Source organism: Vigna radiata, chromosome 6 (genome assembly GCF_000741045.1).
Source record: "Vigna radiata var. radiata cultivar VC1973A chromosome 6, Vradiata_ver6, whole genome shotgun sequence".
NCBI lineage: Eukaryota > Viridiplantae > Streptophyta > Magnoliopsida > Fabales > Fabaceae > Vigna > Vigna radiata.
This window is the reverse complement of record NC_028356.1, coordinates 13,873,784-13,886,262: the sequence shown is the minus strand read 5'-3', so window position 1 is coordinate 13,886,262 and position 12,479 is coordinate 13,873,784. Positions and strand designations below refer to the sequence as shown.

Here is a 12,479-nt window from a genome sequence, read left to right as displayed (position 1 = left end):
ATACTGTCTACTTCCTTTCTTTGTCCAGATTTCTTGAGGATTGTGTAATTCTGTCTCTTTCCTTGTCAGTCTTTGTTGTTTCTGTGTTGAGTCTGTGTCAATTCCCTGATGTCCTCAGAATTGTTCCCTGATTTGCGTCTTGATTTTGCCCAGAAGTGCAAAAGACTAAGTGTGGTCTATTTTGATGAGTCGATATTTTATTGATTTCACTTAGTTTATTGCACCGAATTTAATTAGGGAATTGAGCTTAATTGTCCGATATTTGCCCGTTTTTCCTAATTGTGCTTAATTTGACCGGAAATTCTAATTTTAATTAATTTGAATATTCTGAGCTATTTATTTGCATTATTATTCTCAGGGAAAATTTTAGAAATACAACTTGGGACATCTAAAGGTTTAAATGAACTTAAGTGAGTGAGAAGGTGTGGATTTAGTAATCGAGGGGTGTGGATGGCAATTAAAATTTGAAGAAAGTGGAGAAACATTCTCGGCCCATTTTAAAAAGGTGTTGCAATTAGAAAAATGGGCTGCCACATTTTTCTTTGGCTGTGTGTGTCACGAAAGTATTTTGCAAAGTTCAGCAAAGATTGGGCACGAAAGAAAAGTCACGTCCATACAAGATAAGAAAAGGAACGCTGATTGAATTATGAAGGGGTACGTTATTCACAAACAAGATAACCCCATGCAAACAGCTGCTGCAACCTTCAGGTTTCAAACAACAACACACACGACCCAAAGCAGGAGGTGTCACGGAAATGGGCTTCATGATGTAGCTGGCAACATTGTTTCATCAGCACAAAGCAGCAAGGCATGTTCACGGGCTGGAGAAGATGAAAGTCTAGTGGAGGTTTTGTTTTGTTTATCATTTGGCTTGCTTACATTCTGCTGCGAGCACCATGCACACGTAAAGAAGCAATTGGGTTCAACAATTCATTCCTTGGGCAGCAGTATCCAGCTTCACACGGCCTAAGCAGGTCCATCATTCAACTTACTCCACACGGCCCAGCTCTTCACGGAAGCACAATGCTGCAACAACACCGGTCCAGCTCCTTCACGGCTCAGCTTCTGCAACAGCAGCCCAGCAACCAATTACACATCCAGCTTGGAGAAAAGAATGTAGCAGCATCCAATCTTCAAATGATGGAAACACGGCCCAGACTTCATCATCCAGCAGCAACTTCAAGCACGGGTTTAACAGCCTACTTCTTCACCCACGGCCCATGGCTGAGGCACACACACAGTAGCCCACATGAAGACACATGTCACGTTCGGGGGAGGACACAGACCCCTAGGGATATTCCTAGGACTCCTTGCAGCCGCCACTTAAATTGAAGGAGAAATATTTGCTTTGAAGGGGGGGAACCAACCTGCGGACACACACACACATATTTATCATGGAGACGACGCAGTGCAAAGAGGCTGCCACATTTTTCTTTCTTTCATAGCTTTGTTTGAATATTTAGAATTGAGAACGGAAGGTTATGGTTGAAAGAGAGGTCCAAGTTTGGGATGACGTGCTGGGAGGGGCTCACTTATTTTCTTTGCTGCAGTAGTCATTGATTTATGTTTCTTTAAGATNGGAGGTAATAATGATTAAATGAAGTAGCTCCACGGTGCGGTTCTCATTTTCTTTTCTTTTAGACGACAAGCTTACATTTTATTTTACTTTGGAGAAGGTTATGTTAGAAGTAGGTGTATGTTTGTTTAAGTGCTCACGGCTAGTTGAAGAAAACACACGCTGATTTAACTATTAGTCCATGTGCTTTTATGTTGTTGATTCATGTGTTGAATGATGCACACCACTACTGTTACGAGATTTTATTCCTCTTTCTTTGCTGGAGATTTTGGATGAGCACGCTGTTGCAGCGGTGCTTATTATTTGCTGAAGTAATGTTAGGGCCAACACTTTGGTAATTAGATTAATTTGATGATTTCAGCTCATGGTCACGGGTTTTAGGTAGCTAGTACCGTTTATTCTAGTTCTTGGTACTAGATGTGTTTTTCTTACCTTTATGGCTTAGGAAAAATCTTTACTTTAATTTGGTAAAGCACACAGTTTTATTCATTTTATTTTATTTTTACTTTTCAAGCATTTTTTAACTTATTGTTTCGATGATGATTTACCTGCATTGAATGATTTATTCTAGTATTTTCATTTACTTTCAGTGTTTTCAATTATGTTTGGTTCTATTTAATTTCCAGTTTTAATTTAATTTAATTCTCCTTGCAAAAACACTTTCAAAACCCCCCCCCCTCCTTTTGTTAGACCTAATTCCTGAACCATGGTTTGGTCCTTGAGAGACGACCTAGGAGTCACTTCCTAGCTATACTGCATTTCTCATATGCAATCAAATTTGATTGGGCGGCGACACCCATCATTGTTGTTCAAAGCGAAATGGATCTCAAGATCAAGGCTATTCGAAGTGATCATGGTGGAGAATTTCAGAATAAGGAATTTGATGATTATCTAGCTGAAATGGGAATCATGAATAATTTCTCTACACCCAGAACTCCACAGCAGAATGAAGTTGTTGAAAGAAAAAACAGGGCCCTGGAAGAATTAGCAAGGACTATGCTGAATGACAATGACATGCCAAAATATTTCTGGGCGGATGCAATAAGCACAACATGCTATGTACTGAACAGAACAATCATTAGGTCCATACTGAAGCTGACACCATATGAACTGTTGAGAGGAAGAAAGCCAAATATTTAACACTTGAAAATCTTTGGAAGCAAATGCTTTGTATTGAATAACGACAAAGAAAATCTTGGGAAATTTGACTCGAAAGCTGACGAAGCAATTTTCATAGGATATTCCTTGAATACCAAGGCATACCATGTGTACAATAAGAGAACTATGAATGTGGAAGAATCTATTCATTTGGTCTTTGATGAGTTTATTATGGCTCCAAACTATTATGAACAAGTTAGAAACTCAGCTGAAGAAGATGAAAACTCAGTTGACGAAGAGATTCCAGAAGAAGTTATTAAGATAAAAAGTGAAGTTGAGCAAGTCGAATCTTCTAGAGTTGAGTCGATTAAAGCATGAAAGGTACCACGAAGCGTTTCTACTGACAATCTTATTGGTGACATGTCAAGAGGAGTTTCTACAAGAAGAAAACTAAACCAATTCTGCATGAACGTTGCTTTTGTGTCCAAAATTGAACCCAAGAAAGTGGAAGAGGCATTGAATAATGAGAATTGGATGTTGGCAATGCAAGAGGAGCTAAATCAGTTCACAAGGAACAACGTATGGGAGCTTGTACCTAGAAAACCTGATCTACAAGTTATTGGTAAAAAGTGGGTTTTTCACAACAAAATGGATGATTCAGGAGAAATCATAAAGAACAAGGAAAGGCTAGTTGCTAAAGGCTACTATCAAGAAGAAGGAATCGACTATGATGAGACATATGCTCCTATAGCTAGATTAGAAGCTATCAGAATACTTCTAGCTATAGCATCCAAAATGAAATTCAAATTATATCAAATGGAAGTGAAGAACGCCTTTCTAAATGGATTCATCAAGGAATTAGTCTATGTTGAACAACCACCTTTGAAGATTTTGAATACCCTGATCATGTATATAAACTGAAGAAAGCTTTATATGAAAGCAAGCACCAAGATCGTGGTATGAAAGGTTAAGTGAATTTCTCATAAAGAAGGATATTCAAGAGGAAAAGTTGATTCCACCTTATTCATAAAAGGCTCAGATAAGGACAAACTGTACGTGCAAATTTATGTTGATGACATTATTTTCGGTTCTACTAATCCTCTGTTGTGCAAAGAGTTTTCAAAAATCATGCAGGAAGAATTTGAAATGTCCATGATGGGAGAATTGACATACTTTCTTGGACTGCAAGTCAAGCAAACTAAGGATGGTATATTCATTCATCAATCCAAATACTACAATGATTTGCTGAAAAGATTTAAGATGCTAGACTGCAAAGATGCTGCAACTCCCACGACAACTAATTGTTACTTGGATCTAGATCAGGCTGGAAAAAATGTTTCTCAAAAGATGTATCAACGTATGATTGGATCATTACTCTATCTCACTGCTAGTAGGCCTGACATAATGCCTAGTGTTTGTCTCTGTGCTAGGTTTCAATTTGCACCTAAAGAATCACATCTTATAGCTGTAAAAAGAATTTTAAAGTATCTTAAAGGTACAAAAGGCCTTGGTCTATGGTATCCAAATGGCACAAATCTTTTTCTAAATGGTTATAGTGATTCTGATTTTGGAGATTGTAAACTAGACAGAAAAAGCACCACTTGCACATGTCATTTACTTGGATCATCATTGATCTCTTGGCATTCAAAGAAACAAGCATGTGTGGCTTTATCTACCACAAAAGTTGAGTACATAGCAGCTGGAAGTTGTTGTGCACAGTCTCTTTGGATATAGAGTCAATTAGAGGATTATGGCATTAAGCTAGAAAATATTCCTTTGAAATGTGACAGTACTAGTGCTATAAACTTAACAAAGAATCCTGTATTACACTCGAAAACAAAGCATATTGAAATAAGGCATCATTTTATTCGAGATCATATAAATAAGGGTGAAATCAAAATTGAATATGTTGATACTTTACATCAATGAGCTGATATCTTTACAAAACCTTTGAACAAAGAAAGATTTTTTACTATCCGAAATGAATTGGGAATTCTAAATGATAGTGGTGTGAAATAATTAATTCGAATATGTCATGTTTGAAGTCAACTATGCTTACTCTTTGCTGAGATATCTTCTATTTCAACTGATTAAATTTCGTCTTCGTTGCGTTTTGATGCAGTTTGTGACGTGTTCTTAGGCGACGTTTTTGACCGTTTTTGGCCTATATTTTTGGGCCTGCAGTCCTCCAATTCCCTCCATTGTTGTTTGAATTTGCTAAGAAGGTTAGCTTCAATGTTTAAAACTTTTATTNTATGTGTGTTATTGTCTTNTNTGTATGCATNTTATTGGCTTTTGCGTTTGCNTGTTTTTGGNNTTTGNGTTTGCATGTTTTTGGCTTTTACGTATGCATGTGTTATCGGCTTTTGAATATGTATGTGATAAATTTTAGCTGTGTTATTATAATTGGCATGTTAGATTATACATATTGAAATCACTGAGCGAAACTTAGTTCCCATTTGAAATTTAACACAAACGATTAATATAGTATGGATCGAAGCTGGATGAATGTACGTCGCATCTCTGAAGAATATGAGAAGGGTGTTTCGGTGTTCTTGCAATATGTTAAAGAAAATGCAAAGTCTGTGAACGAGACATATTTTTGTCCTTGTGTTCGTTGTGTTAATCAAATACGACAAGACTTGGGCAATTTGCATGATCATCTATTCATGTTCGGCATAACGAGATCGTATACCGTTTGGACTTGGCATGGAGAAGTACTGGACCAGCCTATGACGTCATGAGGAAAAAATTATGTGGAAGAATGGATGAGTGATCATTTAGAGGACATGATACGTGATGTTGGTGAAGATAACTTTAGAAGAGCTAATTTGTACGATTCTCTTATCAATGATTCTGAGCAACCGTTGTACCCAGGCTGAACGAACTTTACATGTTTGTCTGCAACTTTGAAGTTGTTTAGTTTAGAAGCAAGGAACAGATGGACCGATAAAAGTTTCACGGATTTGTTAGATTTTCTGCAGGAGATGCTTCCAGAAAATAATACTCTTCCTATTCGTAACTATGAGGCCAAAAAAGTTTTATGTCCAATGGGCCTTGAATATCAGAAGATACATGCTTGCCCTAATGATTGTGTTTTGTACATCAAGGAGTTTGCTTAACTAAACTATTGTCCAACATATGGTTTAAGCCGCTTTAAAAAGAAATCTGACAACAACATTGAAGAAGGTAATGATGGTGCACCTGGTAAGGTCATGTGGTATTTGCCTATAATACCTAGGTTCAAACGTATGTTCTCTATTAAGAAGGATGAAAAGAACCTTAAATGGCACGTTTTAGGAAGAAAGTGCGATAATCTTCTTCGACACCCAGCAGACTCACCACAGTGGAAGAAGATCGATGAAACATTTCCAGAATTTGGTGCAGATTCAAGAAACTTAAGACATGCACTTGCAACTGATGGTATGAATCTGTACGGAAATTTAAGTAGCAAACACAATTCATGGCCAGTTATGTTGATGATATACAATCTTGTGCACGAAGAGAAAATATGTCATGTTGTCAATGATGATATCTGGTCTTAAACAACCTGGCAATGACATTGATGTTTACTTGAAACCTTTAATTGATGATTTGAAATTGTTGTGGGAAGAAGGTGTCGAAGTGTTTGATTCAGATGTTGAAGAGAATTTCCGTTTNCGTGCAATGTTGTTTTGGACTATAAATGATTTCCCAGCCTATGGAAACTTGAGCGGTTATAGTGTTAAAGGACATTTTGCATATCCGATTTGTGAAGAAAACACTAGTTACCTTCAATTGAAGCATAGTCAGAAGACAGTTTATACAAGACATCGAAAATTCCTTCCTCGCAATCACCCTTATCGTAGATTGAAAAAAGCATTCAATGGAAGTGTCGAGGATGAGGTTGTGTGCAGACCCCGCAATGCTGAAGAGGTGTATAACGAAGTCAAAAACATTAACATTGTATTTGGAAAACATCATAAATGTACCTATACAAAAAATGTTTGGAAGAAACGATCAATATTTTTTAATCTTCCATATTGGTCTATACTTGATGTTCGACATTGTATTGATGTGATGGACGTTGAAAAAAGTGTTTGTGACAGTTTCATCGGAACTTTATTAAACGTGAAAGGGAAGACCGAAGATGGGATAAAAGCAAGACAAGATTTGGCTGACATGGGAATTCGAACAGAGTTACATCCACAGACAATAGGTAGACGCACTTAATTGCCCCTAGCCTGTCATACTCTTTCTAAAAAAGAAAAACAAAGTTTTTGTAAGTCTTTAAGAAGTGTAAAGGTTCCACAAGGTTATAAAGTCTCATGATTGTCATATATTGATGCAACAATTGTTACTGGTTGTTATTCGAGGCATATTACCTCCTTCTGTTAAGGGTATTCTGACACGTCTGTGTTTGTTTTTTAATGCCATTTGCAAGAAAGTTGTTGACCCTCGATGTTTAGATCAATTGGAAAATGAAGGAATAAGACTACTATGTGAATTGGAAATGTATTTTCCACCTTCGTTTTTTGATATCATGGTTCATTTGATTGTTCATCTAGTCCGAGAAATTCGAATATGTGGGTGTTGACTGATTGGCAAGCGTACCAAATCGTTCAAGTAATATAATTGGCAAAACCCAATATCGTTCTTCCCAAGAGACTCGAAAGGCTTTCTCGTTCACGTGAATTAAAATAATAAGACTTGAAAATAAAAACAAGGTTAAATATATGTTTTAGTCCTCATATTTGTTCCCCATTCTCAATTAGGTCCTCATTTTTTTTTGTCCTAATTGCGTCCTAATATTATTAAATTTGAGGAATTAAGCCCTCTCCGTTTTGTTTTGTCCCAATTGCATCCTAATATTTGTAAATTTGAGCCAATTAAGCCCTCTCAATTGGCCTATGACGTTACTGGCCAGTTAACGGAAAGGGCTTAATTGCCTCAAATTTACAAATATTAGGATGCAATTGGGACAAAAAAAAAACATGAGGACCTAATTGAGAATGAGGAACAAATATGAGGACTAAAACATATATTTAACCTAAAAACAATTAATTTGATTTGAGAACAAAAATATTAACATGAAAAAGAGATTGATTCAATTGACAAAAGAAAACAATGGATGAATGGAGTTGTTGGGGGTTTACAATTTCATCTAATCCTTTCTCTTTTATCTACTCCTCTTGAATTATTAGTTTGATTAATTAATTGTCGTGCAACTTTCTTAGCCTACCCTTAACCCGATCCCTCGGCGAAAAGAGCCTAATATTAATTACTGGCTTGCTATCCCTAGCCTCCCCTAGCAATTAATACAGCATTATAGATCAGAAGTTAAACGCAATTGATCGTCATACCCCTATCCCTAGGTGATATTGCAGAATCAAGAAATTACTCACCAGTTCATNACATTACTGTACGTCCCCGTATCAATAAAGACAAACAACAGTTATCGAATGAGTTAAACGATAAGGCATTAAGCACAAATGAGAACCCAACAATCAACAATCAAAACATATGGAAACCATATAAATAATCAAGAGTTTCAATAAAAGAGAGTATCAAAAGATTACATTGTTTCCCCCAACAACAATAGGGTTTAGTTCACCATTTTCATGGTGAATCTAGATGAAAAATGGAACAAGAATGGAAAAGCAAACCCTAGAAAAGATGAAAAGGAGCCTAAGCATCCAAGAGATCCACTCTAGAGAGCAAAATTAGGTCTGGCCGTCCTCCCTTGTCAAAAGAATGACTCTCAACTCGCAATAGGGGTATATATAGGTGAGGAACGCAGCAGAAAACAGGTTCAGGCCCAACGGACCACCGCCCGGTGGAACCAGTGTGCCGCCCGGCGGTTTCCCATAAGCCTCAGAACCGTCCGGCGGTAAGGGTCACCGCCTGGCGGTTTCCCTCAAAACCGCCTAGCGCCAACGCTAGTGCCTACTCCTCGCCCTGGACCGCCCGGCGGTGTAAGTTGCCGCCGGGCGGTGCGTCGACTCTTTAAATCTTCAATTTTCTTCTCTTTTCTTGAGTCTCCGACCTTTATCTTCAACTCTATTCTCCACTTTCTCAAAATAGCTACAAAACAATGCAAAACAAGCATAATATCGCTAAAAACAGCTTTTTACTCTCTACAGACTCATTTATTGAGTTTTGCTTGATTCTAAGCTCATTCTAAGTAGTAAAAGGCGTAATTAGGTCTAAAATGACATATGAAAATAACTGTTTTTCAACCTTCATCAACACCCCAAACTTAGAACTTTGCTTGTCCTCAAGCAAACAAAACAAAACAACAAACAAAATAAAACTTGGCTTTATCCTCTTCCATGCAATGTTTCAACATTCCCAAAGTACATGACAAACACCACTCAAATTCAAATCTTCAGTGAAATCAAAATAAGGTGTATGCATGCTTTCAATCCAGAGATTGCACAACAGATGTTATACATTATGAATGACCAATCCACTAAGAAAAAATGCACTCATGAAAATTAACAGTTCATACCGAGCAAGTGTTTCACTCAATCACTCAAGTGTTTAAGGTGACACTCCATCTCTCTATTGTTCACAAGTCACATGAAACAAAATTGTCATTCATCTCAAACAATTAACATCTTTACATGCAAATGCCATTAGAAGGACTTTTCCAAGGCTTGTAATGAGGTCGGGCTAATAAGAAAAATTGGTTTTTCCGGAAAACAAAATCCTTGAGTCAAAAGAGCTTTCATAATAATTAACAAAAAAGCACAACTCTCTTCCTCACCAATTTCTCTTATTCCCAACTTTTTCCCTTTTCTTTTTCTTTTTCACTGAGCTTTTCTTCATGCTTTTCTTCTTTTCTTTTCTTTTTCTCATGAATTTTTCTTTTCACAACATTTGAGCTCAATGCTTTTCACTTGCTTTTCAATTTCCCCCATGCAACCCCAAACTTGAACCTTTTCATCTTATACAAGTAAGCACATCCCAACTCAAGGTAAAGAATTTAAAGACAAGGGTCCACATCCTGTTTAAGGCTAAGGTTCAAAAAGGGTATAATATTTCAAGCATTTTGGGTGAAAATTTGGCTAGAGAAGAGTTCTCAAAAATGGCCTTGATCATATGACATTTACATACAATTCAACCAATCATCAAGATTAAGGCAATATCATTCATGTTTTCCTGTGAACAATGCATACAATAACAAAAACTCTAGAGCTCAAAATCTCACACACATGCTTTCTCACACAAAATTCATTCATACACCATGCTTAGTATCATAACCACAATCATAATTCATCACACATCTATTTCAGTGGATATTAACATGCAACACAACCTAATTATCATCCACATCCAATAATTATCAAATAGCTCCATCATGCATATCAGTCAGTCAAACATTTTCAGAAAAAGTATTCAAGCCAAGAGTACACACTGAAATTAAAAATGCAACCTATTCTAGGAATTTAAAATTACAAAAGTGTAAGAAGAAATCTAGGTTTCCTCCTAGTAGCGCTTGTTTAACGTCACGAGCCTGACCCAAACCTGTTTAGCACTTGTCAGTAAGTGCAATTCCTTCCACCACCCANCNGTAGGTGTACCNNCCGNATATCCTTCNGTGGATACCAAAAATTTAGCATCCCTCAGTAGATGCTACCCAAAAATTGTTCAGAAAATTCAAAAAGTACATGTTCCAACGAAAATAAAAAGTGCAAAACTGAAAATGAAAATTGTTCTTAAGAATACAAAAATTGATTTCCAGCAAGTTCAACTCTTCTTCTTCACGTTGGGATCTTCATCGTCCCACCGACTCACTTTTCTTCGGTCCACCTTCTTAATCATTGTGGAATATGGTATTTTAATCTCCACCATTCCTTTTTCCTTCAGCTCCTTTACTATCCATTCCTTTTTCTTAAATCTCACTTTGCTCCCTGGTTGGAGTGGATCTTCTTTTAATTTTGGGTGAATGGTTTTTCTCCCTTTATCCTCAGGCACCTGCAAAACATAACAGTTGTCATAATAATCAGTACCTGCTATGCTCTCTTCTTGTTCTTAGTCCATCTTTGGCTTCTTAAATTTTTTTCTTTTTACTATTTTGATCTCATCCCCTTCACGGCCAGTATAGAGAAATAGATAATTCAAATCCCTCATCATTATCCTTCCCTCATGAACGTCAATAAGCATCTTTGATGTTGCCATGAAGGGTCGCCCCAAAATCACAGGATACTCTTCCTCCGTTTTAACATCTATGACAATGAAATCTGCTAAGAACTCAAGCCGGTCTGCTCGCACAACAACATTTTCCACCATTCCCACTGGCACTTTTGTAGAACCATCTGCCATTGTTATAGTCAAGTCAGATGGTTTCAACACAAGCCCACCGATTTCCTTCAAAAGTTCTGTGGGTATTAAATTGATACTAGATCCAGAATCTATCATAGCTTCCACATCCAAATCATTTAGAGCACATGACAGTGTTAAGCACCCCAGATCTTTAGCCTTAGGGGGATAATTAGTCTTTTGTGGTTGAACAACAAGATCCTCTTCTTCATCAGTAAGCTCAATTTCAACAAGATCCTCTTCTTCATCAGTAAGATCAATTTCATCATCAATGTTGATTTTAATTCTTTCTGAATAGGGAGGGAGCTGCTGATTTCCTAAAGGTACCACAGTCATCCGGTTGAAAATCTCTCTAAATCCCCCATTATGATTGCTTCTGGTTCCTATTTCCTCTTTTCCTCCACCAACCTCTTCTTCATTATAATTTTCCTCTTCTTCATCTTCATCGATCTTGGGTTCAAAGAATTCAACCATCAGCATCTCCTCCTCTTCACTGTTCACCACATGGAATAGTTCACAGTCTGCTTCCCAACCATCCTGGATCGTAATAACCTTGCATTCTCTCTTAGGGTTAGCCTCAGTCCTGGCCCTAAACTGGTTTTTCTCCGTAATTTCTATTCTTGTTGCCAACTGCCCAATCTGTGACTCCAGTGATTTAAAACTGGCCTGATTGTTATTTACCTGCTACTCATATTTTTTGAAGAAGTCATCAAATCGATTACTTAAGGTTCTGACAAACTCAGTCAAATTACTCACTTGTTGCCACAAAGGTGACGGTTGTTGCTGCCGGAAGTTGCTCACTTGTCCCGATAAATTGTTCTGGTTCTGCCCAATACTTGGATGATTTTTCTAACCTTGGCTAGAATTACCTTGGTTGAAATTTCCCTGCTTGTATTGAAATTGGGCTCCCATATAATTAACGTCCTGCTGCATCTCCTCCGTGAAAGCACATTGACCATTTATATGATCACCACTACATAAGTCACAAAGTTGTTGTGCGTGAGAAATATTTCTAAGTCCCCTAGGAAGTTTGGAGAGGATCTTTGTCAATTTGTCCAATTTCTGGCTGAGAAGGTGATTTTGAGCAACTGCAGCATCTTCAGCAGGAAGATGTAAAAGTCCTCCTTTTTGCATGCCCCTCTCACTCTGTGCCACTTCATTTAAAGCCATTTCTTCAATCAAATCATATGCCTCATCTTCCGTTTTTCTATTGATACTGCCTCCAGCTGAGGCATCTAACATCATCTTAGAATGAGCACGTAGACCTCCAAGGAACGCAAGCAAATATGAAGTCTTATCGAACCCATGAACTGGGGTCGCCCTCAATAAACCTTTAAATCTGTCTCATGCTTGCCCGAGAGTTTCCTCCATCCCTTGCTTGAATGAAGAGATCTCCAACTTCCCTTGATTAATTTTCGGAATTGGGAAGAATTTAGTAACAAATTGCTGCGCCACCGCCTCCCAAGTCCTGAATGTTCCTTCAGAGAAAGAATTCAACCAA

At 37.6% G+C, this 12,479-nt stretch overlaps 2 protein-coding genes across 2 annotated transcripts; both read left to right on the top strand.

Annotated features, from left to right (window-relative positions):
* Positions 1–3,094: 3,094 nt before the first annotated feature.
* LOC106763456 (uncharacterized mitochondrial protein AtMg00820-like) lies at positions 3,095–3,595 on the top strand. The gene has a single exon (XM_014647646.1). It carries the CDS (start codon positions 3,095–3,097, stop codon positions 3,593–3,595), a length of 501 nt encoding a protein of 166 aa, XP_014503132.1.
* A 234-nt stretch (positions 3,596–3,829) lies between these two features.
* Positions 3,830–4,408, top strand: LOC106763455 (uncharacterized mitochondrial protein AtMg00810-like). The gene has a single exon (XM_014647645.1). It carries the CDS (start codon positions 3,830–3,832, stop codon positions 4,406–4,408), a length of 579 nt encoding a protein of 192 aa, XP_014503131.1.
* The last annotated feature ends 8,071 nt before the right edge of the window (positions 4,409–12,479 follow it).

Coding starts and splice junctions, on each gene's coding strand:
- LOC106763456 (XM_014647646.1), top strand. CDS start 3,095: ATGTCAAGAGGAGTTTCTACAAGAAGAAAACTAAACCAATTCTGCATG.
- LOC106763455 (XM_014647645.1), top strand. CDS start 3,830: ATGGGAGAATTGACATACTTTCTTGGACTGCAAGTCAAGCAAACTAAG.